This window comes from Pseudophryne corroboree, chromosome 2 (assembly GCF_028390025.1).
Source record: "Pseudophryne corroboree isolate aPseCor3 chromosome 2, aPseCor3.hap2, whole genome shotgun sequence".
NCBI classification, from domain to species: domain Eukaryota; kingdom Metazoa; phylum Chordata; class Amphibia; order Anura; family Myobatrachidae; genus Pseudophryne; species Pseudophryne corroboree.
Genome location: NC_086445.1, coordinates 857,054,424 through 857,068,884, shown reverse-complemented (window position 1 = coordinate 857,068,884; position 14,461 = coordinate 857,054,424). Strand labels below are relative to the sequence as shown.

The following is a 14,461-nucleotide window of genomic DNA, read 5'->3' as shown; positions in this document are numbered from 1 at the left end:
CTGAACGCAGCAAAGCCAAGTTAGCAGCCCAGCGATCAGGTCTGAATTACCCCCTATGTACCAAACTTTGTAGAAAAAAGAATTAGTTTGTTAAAGATGTGCGCAGTTAAAGACAGGATACGCAGCTGGACAGTATATAGGAGTTCATCCACCTCCAAACACAATTGTACGAAAAAAAGGTACTATATATACTAGTCAAAGCGCCCTCCAATTTACACATGTACCATATAATGCACCACAATGATGAAATCACAAGTGTTTGAACCACGTGAAAACACACAAGAGACTGTATAAAAATACTGAGCTTCAAGCTTCCAGTGGAGTCTGATTTGCCAAGTAATCCCAGGTTTGTTGCAGGTATATATTGTCCTTTTTCTGAAGGAAACCTGAAACAATAAATGTGCTGCCCCACACAAGCTTGCACATAGGGGGGATAAGCACAAATAATAATAATAATAATAATAATAATAATAATAATAATAATAGTGCAGCAGTCTTTTAAAAAGACACATCATAATACAAGAAAGGCTGTTTGTATTATGGTGATGGAATTTTACATACAGGATTTGTTCCATTGTGAATTGCTTTTATATATTTTTTAGGTTTTATTTAACTTTGTAACTTAAAACGGACTGTTACATCTCACAGGGTGTAGCGATGCTTTTCTGTCGCACTGCCTGCCGCAGAGTGATTGACATGAAGTCGGCGTTTCTGGGTGTCAACTGACCGTTTTCAGGGAGTGTTCAGAAAAACGTAAATGTGGCTGGGCGAACGCAGGGCGTGTTCGTGACGTCAAAATAGGAACTGAACAGTCTGAAGTGATCGCAAGCGCTGAGTAGGTCTGAAGCTACTCTGAAACTGCACAAAATTATTTTGTAGCCGCTCTGCGATCCTTTCGTTCGCACTTCTGCTAAGCTAAAATACACTCCCAGTGGGAGGCGGCATACCGTTTGCACGGCTGCTAAAAACTGCTAGCGAGCGAACAACTCGGAATGACCACCTATGTCCTGACTGTCACCCAGACACATTTTGTTAGAATCTGGAAGAAACGCAGTTACGCAGCTCCTGCTGAGGATAGTTCTAGCGGCTGTAATCAGTCTCCTTGCCATGGCCACAGGATTGATAAGCAAGGCTGCAGATAAGAAATAATATGGAAATTATTACATTATCAATTGGGGCCCATGGATTAGTATGTTGCAGACTGTACAGTAATGATTTGGAATTGAGAAGAATTTACCATGAGACATACCAGCCCACTGTCATTATTACATCCAAACAGTCCCAATTTGTGACCCAACAGGGGGTTGCGCTTCTGGGGTAGTGAGTGGGGGTTCATTGGAAAGTTTGAAGAAATATTGTGGAAGCTAGTCAGCAGTAAAATTCATGATAATACAGATACTCAGTAGCTGGTTTTCTCCATGCCAGTAAGAAATATGGCCGCCTGGCTGCAGGTCGGCCATTTGTCTATGGACAGGTATAAGAGCCCAGTGCACAGCAGCATCAGTGGCAGTTGACAGTTGAAGCTCTGGTGGCTGATACTATAGTCTTGCCTTGGAAGAGCGAGCTAGTGTGCTTTCGCAGCTAGTGTTATACTTCCAGCGTTTATTATTGTTGTTCAGAACACAATAATATCTGTGCTTTTCCTGAACATTTTTTATTTTTATTTTTTCTATTTGGTGGATTTATTTAACATCTGGTGATGAGCCGGAGGGAACTACGGCGGCTCCAGGAGGACCAGCGAACATGGAGCCGTCAAGGAGATCATGGTAAGTGAGATTTTTGGGGCAGTGATTCCAATCTAAGGGGCAGGTTTATCAAAGATTGGAGAGAGATGAAGTACCAAGCGATCAGCTTCCAACTGTCATTAAAATGATGGTTAGGAGCTGATTGGCTGGTACTTTATCTCTCCCCACATTACCTTTCTCCAAGCTGTGATAAATCTTTGCTATGTCCTCTCACCCTGTGTGGCATGCAGGCGGCAGTTGGAGTTAGCTGCACATTAGTTATATGTCCTGCCTTACACTTTGTGGGAGATTCATGAAAGCTTGGAGAGAGATAAAAAGGTCTATGTATTTAAGACTTGGAGAGAGATAAAGTGAATGGAGATAAACTACCAATCATTTCTAAAACACAGCTTATAACATGTCAGTTAGGAGCTGATTTACTGGTACATTATCTCCATCCACTTTATCTCAGGCTTTATACATAGACCCCATTGTACCAACCAATCAGCTACTAACTGTCATTTTACAGTCGGGGGGGGGGGGATATACCAAGCCTTAGACTTAAAGTGATATAGTGGATAGAGATAAAGTACCAGCCAATCAGCCATGTTACAGGCTGGATTTGAATGATGACAGGTAGAAGCTGATTGGCTGCTGCTTTATCTCTCTCCAAGCACTGATAAATATCCCCCCATGCTATGTTACCCTGTGTACCATGCGGGTGGCAGTTGGAGATGTGGCCTCCATGCATCAGTAATAAATTAGGGCAATTTGGCATTTTGTAGATCATTGTGTAAACAAAATCTACAATATATGGGGATCACAAATTCTGACCAGTGATTGGTAAACCAGGTTTTTAAACATGTTGAATTTCAAAGATCAAGTTAATGCTGTAGATCGCTAGTGTATGGTAACAATCAGCAGATTTGCAGACCGTTATTAGTAACATGATGAGCTTTTCCAGATACAGCAGATCTGTATTTGATGAAAATGATTTGCAATCACTAAACAATTTCTGTAATGTATGGGGGCAGATTGGTGGATTGGGAAATCTGTAACCACTTAACTGATGGTTTTTCCCTTTAAAACCATTCATAACATTATTTTTCTTTTTTTATTAATATAGTTTAAAAAGTATGTTTGAAATATGATATTATGCTCATCTCCAGGACCGGATCTCCTGGTCACAAACTGGGGGACACAGTTGGGGGTGGGGGGTGGGGGGGTATGGGGTGGCGTGTGATCATATGTTATCTGACCATGCCAGTTAAGTGGTTTTAAATGGGGGGATCATTGAATCTGTGAATTATTTTTTGTTTTGTGATAGCTGATGTACTAAACGGGGCCTTAGCTGCACATTAGCTCTATGCCCTGCCTCACACTCTCTTATTCTCACACACACATATATATATATATATATATATATATATATATATACAAACCATCTGGCACTTATGGGTACTATTCAGAGATAACACACTGGTGCTGAGGATCTGGGATCACACATAAAACAAGGCTAATGTAGGATCTATTGAGCTGCCATCTCTCTTCAGTTGCTGGACCAATAGGGGGAGGTGACGCAGTCTGATGACAATGCAATGTGCTCTGAGTATCAAAATGAACTGGCGATGGGGTGTGAGGGATTAAATAGACGGGTGTGAGTGGTGCAGGATTAAACCCTATGGAGGCCCCTAGGCAGCCGAAATCTCGGAGCCCCCCTCACAAATTATCTCAATACATTTTTAACTTTACCAACCAATTTTATCAACCAACAGTCTACGATCTGGAAACTGTAATGTGAATCTGAGGTCTATGGTTTATGTACTATACAGAGTATGGGAGATATGTGGGTCAGGTTGGAGGGATTACATGCATGAGCTGGATGGAAAGTTTTGGGGTGGAAAGAGGAGTGTGAGCAGATAGTGGGGAGTGTACGGGGTCCAGGGTTGGGTGAGATGTCACCAGCAGCCATGAGAAGGTGCAGGGTGAGATAGAGGACATGCCCGGATGAATTGTGGGTGTGAGGTGTTTCTGCTTATGTAGACCTGAGAGTGCGCTGGCGCAGGGAACAAAGCAGGTCATGGTGCAGACTTGCGAGGAGGGACGCAGTGATGGGGAACTAATGCAGAGGGAGAAATAGGAGCTGACAGCTGAGCTCTGGGTCCAGCAGCTGAACAGAGATGGACACGGCCAGCTTGTCCCAAAGTAACATGGTGTATCAGAGTTCACAAAATCACCAAGTCATTGTATGATGTAAGGGGTTTCTCATACTCAGCCCTCAGGACCGCTGACAGGCCATGTGCTGCAGACCCCCTAGCTGGGGCACAGGTGGGCTCATCACTCGCTGTATCTGTCACATTACAAAAGTTACAGCACATTCATTCCTATCTTATACAGTCTTGGGAGACACAGGAGGTCTGGAAAACATGACCTGTTAGGGGTGCTGAGGATCAAGTATAAGAAACACAGACCTGAACCATTAAAGCTCAGTCCTCAGCATGTTTTAATTTAAAGACTAGTTCATTTTTTTTCAGATGTTTTTTTTAAAAAGTGTTTTTCCTTTTCCGCTACCCACTTATGTAGTTCCTTACATGCTATTATTATTATTATCATTATTATTATTTTTTATTTATAAGGCGCCACAAGTGTTTTGCAGCGCTGTACAAAGGACAGTACAGGGAGACAAAATGTAACATTACAGTAAATAAATAACAAAAATAGAGTACAGGTAACAAAGAGCACCACAATTCTCAAAACATAGGGGTTCATTCCGAGTTGTTCGCTCGCAAGCGGATTTTAGCAGATTTGCTCATGCTAAGCCGCCGCCTACTGGGAGTGAATCTTAGCATCTTAAAATTGCGAACGATGTATTCGCAATATTGCGATTACACACCTCGTAGCAGTTTCTGAGTAGCTCCAGACTTACTCGGCTTCTGCGATCAGTTCAGTGCTTGTCGTTCCTGGTTTGACGTCACAAACACACCCAGCGTTCGCCCAGACACTCCCCCGTTTCTCCGGCCACTCCTGCGTTTTTTCCGGAAACGGTAGCGTTTTTTCCCACACGCCCATAAAACGGCCTGTTTCCGCCCAGTAACACCCATTTCCTGTCAATCACATTACGATCGCCAGAACGATGAAAAAGCCGTGAGTAAAATTCCTAACTGCATAGCAAATTTACTTGGCGCAGTCGCAGTGCGGACATTGCGCATGCGCATTAAGCGGAAAATCGCTGCGATGCGAAGATTTTTACCGAGCGAACAACTCGGAATGACCCCCATAATACAGCTTAGATGTAAGTAGTGAGCCAGTGATCAGCGTACTACTAGGAGCTGGTGGCCATAGATAGAGATGAGCCTTTACCAGCAGGAGAAAAAGCCAGTAAAGATGGTCGCTGAGTAGGAGAGGGTTTTGACAACAAGAGGAAAGAAGGCCCTGCTCTGAGGAGCTAACAATCTAGAAGGAAGGGACGACAGGCAGATGACATGAGGTGCAAGCATGCGGGAGGTAGACCAGACTCTCCCACAGCCCTCACACCCTTATTCCCATCTCTTTATTACCCTCACACCTATTCTACCCCCACTAATGCACCCTCACATCTAGCCCAATCTCCACTCTGAGCCGCACTCGTTCCTCTGGTGCCATTCATTTATTTTCCCTCCGACCACTCATAGATGTTATAGGAGCTCTTTGGGATACTTATGGCAGATCTGTCTGAAAATCACAGGGTTCTGGTCAGCGACTGATCGTCTGAATGTTACAGTCACTGGTATTACCATACCATTCCCTACTCCGCTGCAGACACACACAGCAGTACTCACTCATGCAGCTAAATGCAGCTAATTGTACTGTTGCTGCTCATTAGAAACATTCAGCGCTGCCTCCCTTCTCTGCTCTACTCATCCTTATTTGGAAAATCTACACCTGGAATACATTTATAGCATCCTGTCTGAGCACCCCAGCCAGTTTGCATATATTTGGGCACCTCGGGTTTGTCACAACGAGGCCTCCTCCACTATATCCCCTGCTTAGGTCTGATATTTTATCACTTTCTTAATGATTTGTCATGCCAGCACTCCCCCTTCCTTCTCCCTTCCCACCTGTACCACTACCAACACTCTCTTCTAACTACAATAAATTAAACTACTCTTATTCTGACAGCCTCTTACAGTGTAACACTATCAATGATATACCAAAATATTATGATATTTGTATTATTATTGATGTAACTCAAATTATTGATCAACAATTGATTGGTTCATGTTATCTATAGGTAATTATTATGGCTACTATATAAAGGTATATCTTTTCAGATGAGTCATCCCAGACCGTGTTTGAGGAGAGGCTGCGGTCTGAGCGACGCAGAGGTATAAGAAGATCTCGTCCGAACACCCAGGAACATCCATCGAGCGGAGAAACATCTCCACGGCTACAGAGACCTCGGAGGGAGCACAGACACCGAAGCCGCTCTCCGCTTCATACTCCTCCGGTAGCAACAACGGACAGACCAAGCTCAGATCCTTGCCCTGGTCCAAGCTCCCAGCAACCAGCTGAGAACGAGCAGAATCTTCCAGCCATGGTGATTGAGATCAACGGGCAGAATCTCCCGGCCATGATGATCGAGATTGACGAGCAGAATCTCCTGGCCATGGTGGAAGAGATCTACGGATTCCAAATTACCACCATTGCAGAGGATGAAGCAGCACAATCGTGTGCTATCTGTCTGATGGAGTACGAAGAAGGGGAGCCAGTGATTGTCCTGTCCTGCAGCCACAGGTATCATCCAAGCTGCATCTCACAGTGGTTTGCAACAAATCTCAGCTGTCCTGTTTGCCGCAGAGAGTGCATCCTGAGGCCGGTCGTGTGCCTGATCCGCTGAATACAGCAGGAAAAGGGAACATCTAAATCCCCATCTTCTCTCCATTCCATACCATCTCCGCCATTCTGTCCAGTTCCAGCAGCCGACTACTATATCTCCTGTACTCCTACCACCCTCCTGCGGCCTAGGCTGGACATATCCTCAGATTCCATCACCACACTGGGCCTGATTTAGGTCTCGACGCTGTAGCGGAACATGCAGTCAAGTACTGATGTTTGGTACCTTGCACATGTGCCGGACCCATGCATGTGCAGTACAGGTCTATGGCGTTGGTCATAATACGGTATTAGATTATCAGTGATTGATGGTCTGATGCTGTTTGAGGACGGGGAGCGGGCGGTAACAGCCTCAGTTTCTCTAAATGGATTTGTGTTGCCACCGTTGTTGGGGAGGGATGGGGATAAGAGCTCCGTCTGAGGTTGGAGATTTTCTGGCTCCTTCATAGTAGATGAGGTGGCTGACTTGCGTGACTCCTTGGGTCACTCGGCCTGCTTCCATGTAAGCAGCGCGGTAGCTCCTCCGTCCACATATGAATTAGGCCCACTGTGCGCCTACCGGCCAGTGGCCATCTTATGTGTGGCACTGGGGGAATCCTATGCATACCCCACAGCCATCCTACTTTGGACAGGATAGTCCCACTTTTCGGGAACTGTATGGCTGTCCCATCCATGGGGCACACTGTTACGGGGTGGTGGGGAATTAGGGGGAGCTCTCTCACCCCTGCTCTGTATAGCATAGATGCCATGCACACAGAATTCACCAGGGCCTGATTCAGAGATGGATGCAGATCATACAGTAGCTGTGTCTATGAAGGCAGCTGCTGAATGAAAATATACTAATGGCAAAAGAGGCATCTTGTACAAACAGACATCGCATAATGGCTTCTCTGATCTGGTGCTGTTTTAAGCATTGTACCATCTGCATGAACATCGGTCATCTGAGTAACCCTCAGGCCTCTTCACGCCAAAAAAATGGGTCCAACATCAGTGGCAGAACTTGAGAGTGGTGGGCCCATGTGCAAAAATATGCTCTGGGCCCCCCTCCTCCGCCCTATGGGAGATGCAGTTGGTGACAGCGGAGAGAGGCTCTGGGTGACGGAAAGAGGTAGAGGGAGACATTGGAAATCAAAGGGTGATGGGGAAGGCAGAGGGTGATGGGGAGAAGCATAGGGTGACAAAGGAATGCAGAGGGAGACAAGGAGAGGTAGATGGTGATGGAGAGGCGGTGGGTTGGTTATAGCAAAAGGCAGAGGGTGACAGGGAGAAATTGACATGGAGAGGGTGACAGGGAGGTAGTGGGTGAGAAGGAGACAGTTGGTAAGAGGGAGATGGTGAGAGACAGGGAGAGGGTGACAGTGAGTGGCAGGGAGAGGGTGACAGGGTTATGGTAAGTGGCAGGGAGAGGGTGACAGGGTGATGGTGAGTGGCAGGGAGAGGGTGACAGGGTGATGGTGAGTGGCAGGGAGAGGGTGACAGGGTGATAGGGAGTGGCAGGGAGAGAGTGACAGGGTGATGGTTAGTGGTAGGGAGAGGGTGATAGTGAGTGGCAGGGAGTGTTTGACAGGCTGATGGTGAGTGGCAGGGAGAGGGTGACAGCGTGATGGTGAGTGTCAGGGAGAGGGTGACAGGGTAATAGGGAGTGTCAGGGAGAGGGTGACAGGGTGATAGGGAGTGTCAGGGAGAGGGTGACAGGGTGATAGTGACAGGAAAGGGTGGCATGGAGATAATTAGTGACAGGGAGAGGGTGGCATGGAGATAACTGGTGACAGGGAGAGGGTGACAGTGACAGGGTGATAGTGAGTGGCAGGGAGATGGTAGTATTAAGATAATGGGTGACAGTGACAGGGTGACAGGGCGATATTATCATGGAGAGGGTAACAGGGAGAAAGTGGCATGGAGATACTGGGTGACAGGGAGAGGGTGCAAAAAAATGGTGAACTGCTCAATCAGATAGTGATGTCACTCAGGTGCTAAAAGGGAGGGGTAATTCTGTGAAGGAAAAAACAATGGTTCCCTAATGCACACTGAGTGAATAATATTCCTACATAATAGTCAGATAATACGGAGATCTTGGTTGCGTATATCTGCAGATATAGGGTTAAGCCCCCAGGCTGATCGACAAGGCCTCTCCGTCACTGGGGGTCCCTAATATTAGGTATGGGTCCGGGGTGCAGGACCCCATAATGTCGGCACAGGTCGGCTACCCCAGGTCAGCACACAGGTGAGAGTTAATAGGGTTAATAGGAAGCACAGAAGTGCTATGTGAGTGGTGTGATTAAAATAATACAAAAATATATACAAAGTGATAGGGAAACTCATAAGTGTTAATAAAGTGTTAGGGTGTGCCGACCTGAAGCAGCCCAGCGATACCGACACAGGGGCCACCACACCCCACACCCACCCCACAAATAATTCCAAATATGTCTGGGTTGAATTCCCAGTGTAAGGCCACATGGTAATGGCTCCTACAGCATCTGAGAGCCAGCTTACCTGGGGATACCCCTGACTTCCCCCTATGGCAGTCTAGAGTCAGCAATCCCTCCTAATGCTGACCCGTTCATGCCTCTCAATACAATGCAAAAAAATGGTGAACTGCTCAATCAGATAGTGATGTCACTCAGGTGCTAAAAGGGAGGGGTAATTCTGTGAAGGAAAAAACAATGGTTCCCTAATGCACACTGAGTGAATAATATTCCTACATAATAGTCAGATAATACGGAGATCTTGGTTGCGTATATCTGCAGATATAGGGTTAAGCCCCCAGGCCGATCGACAAGGCCTCTCCGTCACTGGGGGTCCCTAATATTAGGTATGGGTCCGGGGTGCAGGACCCCATAATGTCGGCACAGGTCGGCTACCCCAGGTCAGCACACAGGTGAGAGTTAATAGGGTTAATAAGAAGCACAGAAGTGCTATGTGAGTGGTGTGATTAAAATAATACAAAAATATATACAAAGTGATAGGGAAACTCATAAGTGTTAATAAAGTGTTAGGGTGTGCCGACCTGAAGCAGCCCAGCGATACCGACACAGGGGCCACCACACCCCACACCCACCCCACAAATAATTCCAAATATGTCTGGGTTGAATTCCCAGTGTAAGGCCACATGGTAATGGCTCCTACAGCATCTGAGAGCCAGCTTACCTGGGGATACCCCTGACTTCCCCCTATGGCAGTCTACAGTCAGCAATCCCTCCTAATGCTGACCCGTTCATGCCTCTCAATACAATGCAAAAAAATGGTGAACTGCTCAATCAGATAGTGATGTCACTCAGGTGCTAAAAGGGAGGGGTAATTATGTGAAGGAAAAAACAATGGTTCCCTAATGCACACTGAGTGAATAATATTCCTACATAATAGTCAGATAATACGGAGATCTTGGTTGCGTATATCTGCAGATATAGGGTTAAGCCCCCAGGCCGATCGACAAGGCCTCTCCGTCACTGGGGGTCCCTAATATTAGGTATGGGTCCGGGGTGCAGGACCCCATAATGTCGGCACAGGTCGGCTACCCCAGGTCAGCACACAGGTGAGAGTTAATAGGGTTAATAAGAAGCACAGAAGTGCTATGTGAGTGGTGTGATTAAAATAATACAAAAATATATACAAAGTGATAGGGAAACTCATAAGTGTTAATAAAGTGTTAGGGTGTGCCGACCTGAAGCAGCCCAGCGATACCGACACAGGGGCCACCACACCCCACACCCACCCCACAAATAATTCCAAATATGTCTGGGTTGAATTCCCAGTGTAAGGCCACATGGTAATGGCTCCTACAGCATCTGAGAGCCAGCTTACCTGGGGATACCCCTGACTTCCCCCTATGGCAGTCTAGAGTCAGCAATCCCTCCTAATGCTGACCCGTTCATGCCTCTCAATACAATGCAAAAAAATGGTGAACTGCTCAATCAGATAGTGATGTCACTCAGGTGCTAAAAGGGAGGGGTAATTCTGTGAAGGAAAAAACAATGGTTCCCTAATGCACACTGAGTGAATAATATTCCTACATAATAGTCAGATAATACGGAGATCTTGGTTGCGTATATCTGCAGATATAGGGTTAAGCCCCCAGGCCGATCGACAAGGCCTCTCCGTCACTGGGGGTCCCTAATATTAGGTATGGGTCCGGGGTGCAGGACCCCATAATGTCGGCACAGGTCGGCTACCCCAGGTCAGCACACAGGTGAGAGTTAATAGGGTTAATAAGAAGCACAGAAGTGCTATGTGAGTGGTGTGATTAAAATAATACAAAAATATATACAAAGTGATAGGGAAACTCATAAGTGTTAATAAAGTGTTAGGGTGTGACGACCTGAAGCAGCCCAGCGATACCGACACAGGGGCCACCACACCCCACACCCACCCCACAAATAATTCCAAATATGTCTGGGTTGAATTCCCAGTGTAAGGCCACATGGTAATGGCTCCTACAGCATCTGAGAGCCAGCTTACCTGGGGATACCCCTGACTTCCCCCTATGGCAGTCTAGAGTCAGCAATCCCTCCTAATGCTGACCCGTTCATGCCTCTCAATACAATGCAAAAAAATGGTGAACTGCTCAATCAGATAGTGATGTCACTCAGGTGCTAAAAGGGAGGGGTAATTCTGTGAAGGAAAAAACAATGGTTCCCTAATGCACACTGAGTGAATAATATTCCTACATAATAGTCAGATAATACGGAGATCTTGGTTGCGTATATCTGCAGATATAGGGTTAAGCCCCCAGGCCGATCGACAAGGCCTCTCCGTCACTGGGGGTCCCTAATATTAGGTATGGGTCCGGGGTGCAGGACCCCATAATGTCGGCACAGGTCGGCTACCCCAGGTCAGCACACAGGTGAGAGTTAATAGGGTTAATAAGAAGCACAGAAGTGCTATGTGAGTGGTGTGATTAAAATAATACAAAAATATATACAAAGTGATAGGGAAACTCATAAGTGTTAATAAAGTGTTAGGGTGTGCCGACCTGAAGCAGCCCAGCGATACCGACACAGGGGCCACCACACCCCACACCCACCCCACAAATAATTCCAAATATGTCTGGGTTGAATTCCCAGTGTAAGGCCACATGGTAATGGCTCCTACAGCATCTGAGAGCCAGCTTACCTGGGGATACCCCTGACTTCCCCTATGGCAGTCTAGAGTCAGCAATCCCTCCTAATGCTGACCCGTTCATGCCTCTCAATACAATGCAAAAAAATTATTGTTTGACTATTATGTAGGAATATTATTCACTCAGTGTGCATTAGGGAACCATTGTTTTTTCCTTCACAGAATTACCCCTCCCTTTTAGCACCTGAGTGACATCACTATCTGATTGAGCAGTTCACCATTTTTTTGCATTGTATTGAGAGGCATGAACGGGTCAGCATTAGGAGGGATTGCTGACTCTAGACTGCCATAGGGGGAAGTCAGGGGTATCCCCAGGTAAGCTGGCTCTCAGATGCTGTAGGAGCCATTACCATGTGGCCTTACACTGGGAATTCAACCCAGACATATTTGGAATTATTTGTGGGGTGGGTGTGGGGTGTGGTGGCCCCTGTGTCGGTATCGCTGGGCTGCTTCAGGTCGGCACACCCTAACACTTTATTAACACTTATGAGTTTCCCTATCACTTTGTATATATTTTTGTATTATTTTAATCACACCACTCACATAGCACTTCTGTGCTTCTTATTAACCCTATTAACTCTCACCTGTGTGCTGACCTGGGGTAGCCGACCTGTGCCGACATTATGGGGTCCTGCACCCCGGACCCATACCTAATATTAGGGACCCCCAGTGACGGAGAGGCCTTGTCGATCGGCCTGGGGGCTTAACCCTATATCTGCAGATATACGCAACCAAGATCTCCGTATTATCTGACTATTATGTAGGAATATTATTCACTCAGTGTGCATTAGGGAACCATTGTTTTTTCCTTCACAGAATTACCCCTCCCTTTTAGCACCTGAGTGACATCACTATCTGATTGAGCAGTTCACCATTTTTTTGCATTGTATTGAGAGGCATGAACGGGTCAGCATTAGGAGGGATTGCTGACTCTAGACTGCCATAGGGGGAAGTCAGGGGTATCCCCAGGTAAGCTGGCTCTCAGATGCTGTAGGAGCCATTACCATGTGGCCTTACACTGGGAATTCAACCCAGACATATTTGGAATTATTTGTGGGGTGGGTGTGGGGTGAGGTGGCCCCTGTGTCGGTATCGCTGGGCTGCTTCAGGTCGGCACACCCTAACACTTTATTAACACTTATGAGTTTCCCTATCACTTTGTATATATTTTTGTATTATTTTAATCACACCACTCACATAGCACTTCTGTGCTTCTTATTAACCCTATTAACTCTCACCTGTGTGCTGACCTGGGGTAGCCGACCTGTGCCGACATTATGGGGTCCTGCACCCCGGACCCATACCTAATATTAGGGACCCCCAGTGACGGAGAGGCCTTGTCGATCGGCCTGGGGGCTTAACCCTATATCTGCAGATATACGCAACCAAGATCTCCGTATTATCTGACTATTATGTAGGAATATTATTCACTCAGTGTGCATTAGGGAACCATTGTTTTTTCCTTCACAGAATTACCCCTCCCTTTTAGCACCTGAGTGACATCACTATCTGATTGAGCAGTTCACCATTTTTTTGCATTGTATTGAGAGGCATGAACGGGTCAGCATTAGGAGGGATTGCTGACTCTAGACTGCCATAGGGGGAAGTCAGGGGTATCCCCAGGTAAGCTGGCTCTCAGATGCTGTAGGAGCCATTACCATGTGGCCTTACACTGGGAATTCAACCCAGACATATTTGGAATTATTTGTGGGGTGGGTGTGGGGTGTGGTGGCCCCTGTGTCGGTATCGCTGGGCTGCTTCAGGTCGGCACACCCTAACACTTTATTAACACTTATGAGTTTCCCTATCACTTTGTATATATTTTTGTATTATTTTAATCACACCACTCACATAGCACTTCTGTGCTTCTTATTAACCCTATTAACTCTCACCTGTGTGCTGACCTGGGGTAGCCGACCTGTGCCGACATTATGGGGTTCTGCACCCCGGACCCATACCTAATATTAGGGACCCCCAGTGACGGAGAGGCCTTGTCGATCGGCCTGGGGGCTTAACCCTATATCTGCAGATATACGCAACCAAGATCTCCGTATTATCTGACTATTATGTAGGAATATTATTCACTCAGTGTGCATTAGGGAACCATTGTTTTTTCCTTCACAGAATTACCCCTCCCTTTTAGCACCTGAGTGACATCACTATCTGATTGAGCAGTTCACCATTTTTTTGCATTGTATTGAGAGGCATGAACGGGTCAGCATTAGGAGGGATTGCTGACTCTAGACTGCCATAGGGGGAAGTCAGGGGTATCCCCAGGTAAGCTGGCTCTCAGATGCTGTAGGAGCCATTACCATGTGGCCTTACACTGGGAATTCAACCCAGACATATTTGGAATTATTTGTGGGGTGGGTGTGGGGTGTGGTGGCCCCTGTGTCGGTATCGCTGGGCTGCTTCAGGTCGGCACACCCTAACACTTTATTAACACTTATGAGTTTCCCTATCACTTTGTATATATTTTTGTATTATTTTAATCACACCACTCACATAGCACTTCTGTGCTTCTTATTAACCCTATTAACTCTCACCTGTGTGCTGACCTGGGGTTGCCGACCTGTGCCGACATTATGGGGTCCTGCACCCCGGACCCATACCTAATATTAGGGACCCCCAGTGACGGAGAGGCCTTGTCGATCGGCCTGGGGGCTTAACCCTATATCTGCAGATATACGCAACCAAGATCTCCGTATTATCTGACTATTATGTAGGAATATTATTCACTCAGTGTGCAT

At 46.4% G+C, this 14,461-nt stretch overlaps 1 protein-coding gene across 1 annotated transcript; it reads left to right on the top strand.

Moving 5' to 3' along the window:
- Positions 1 to 1,517: 1,517 nt before the first annotated feature.
- On the top strand, positions 1,518 to 7,949 carry LOC135051317 (E3 ubiquitin-protein ligase RNF12-A-like). Its single transcript, XM_063957370.1, has 2 exons — positions 1,518 to 1,766; positions 6,035 to 7,949. Exons 1-2 carry the CDS (start codon positions 1,700 to 1,702, stop codon positions 6,598 to 6,600), a joined length of 633 nt encoding a protein of 210 aa, XP_063813440.1. The 5' UTR covers positions 1,518 to 1,699; the 3' UTR covers positions 6,601 to 7,949.
- The last annotated feature ends 6,512 nt before the right edge of the window (positions 7,950 to 14,461 follow it).

Coding starts and splice junctions, on each gene's coding strand:
- LOC135051317 (XM_063957370.1), top strand. CDS start 1,700: ATGAGCCGGAGGGAACTACGGCGGCTCCAGGAGGACCAGCGAACATGG. Junction 1,767..6,034: donor GAGCCGTCAAGGAGATCATG/GTAAGTGAGATT, acceptor ATATCTTTTCAG/ATGAGTCATCCCAGACCGTG.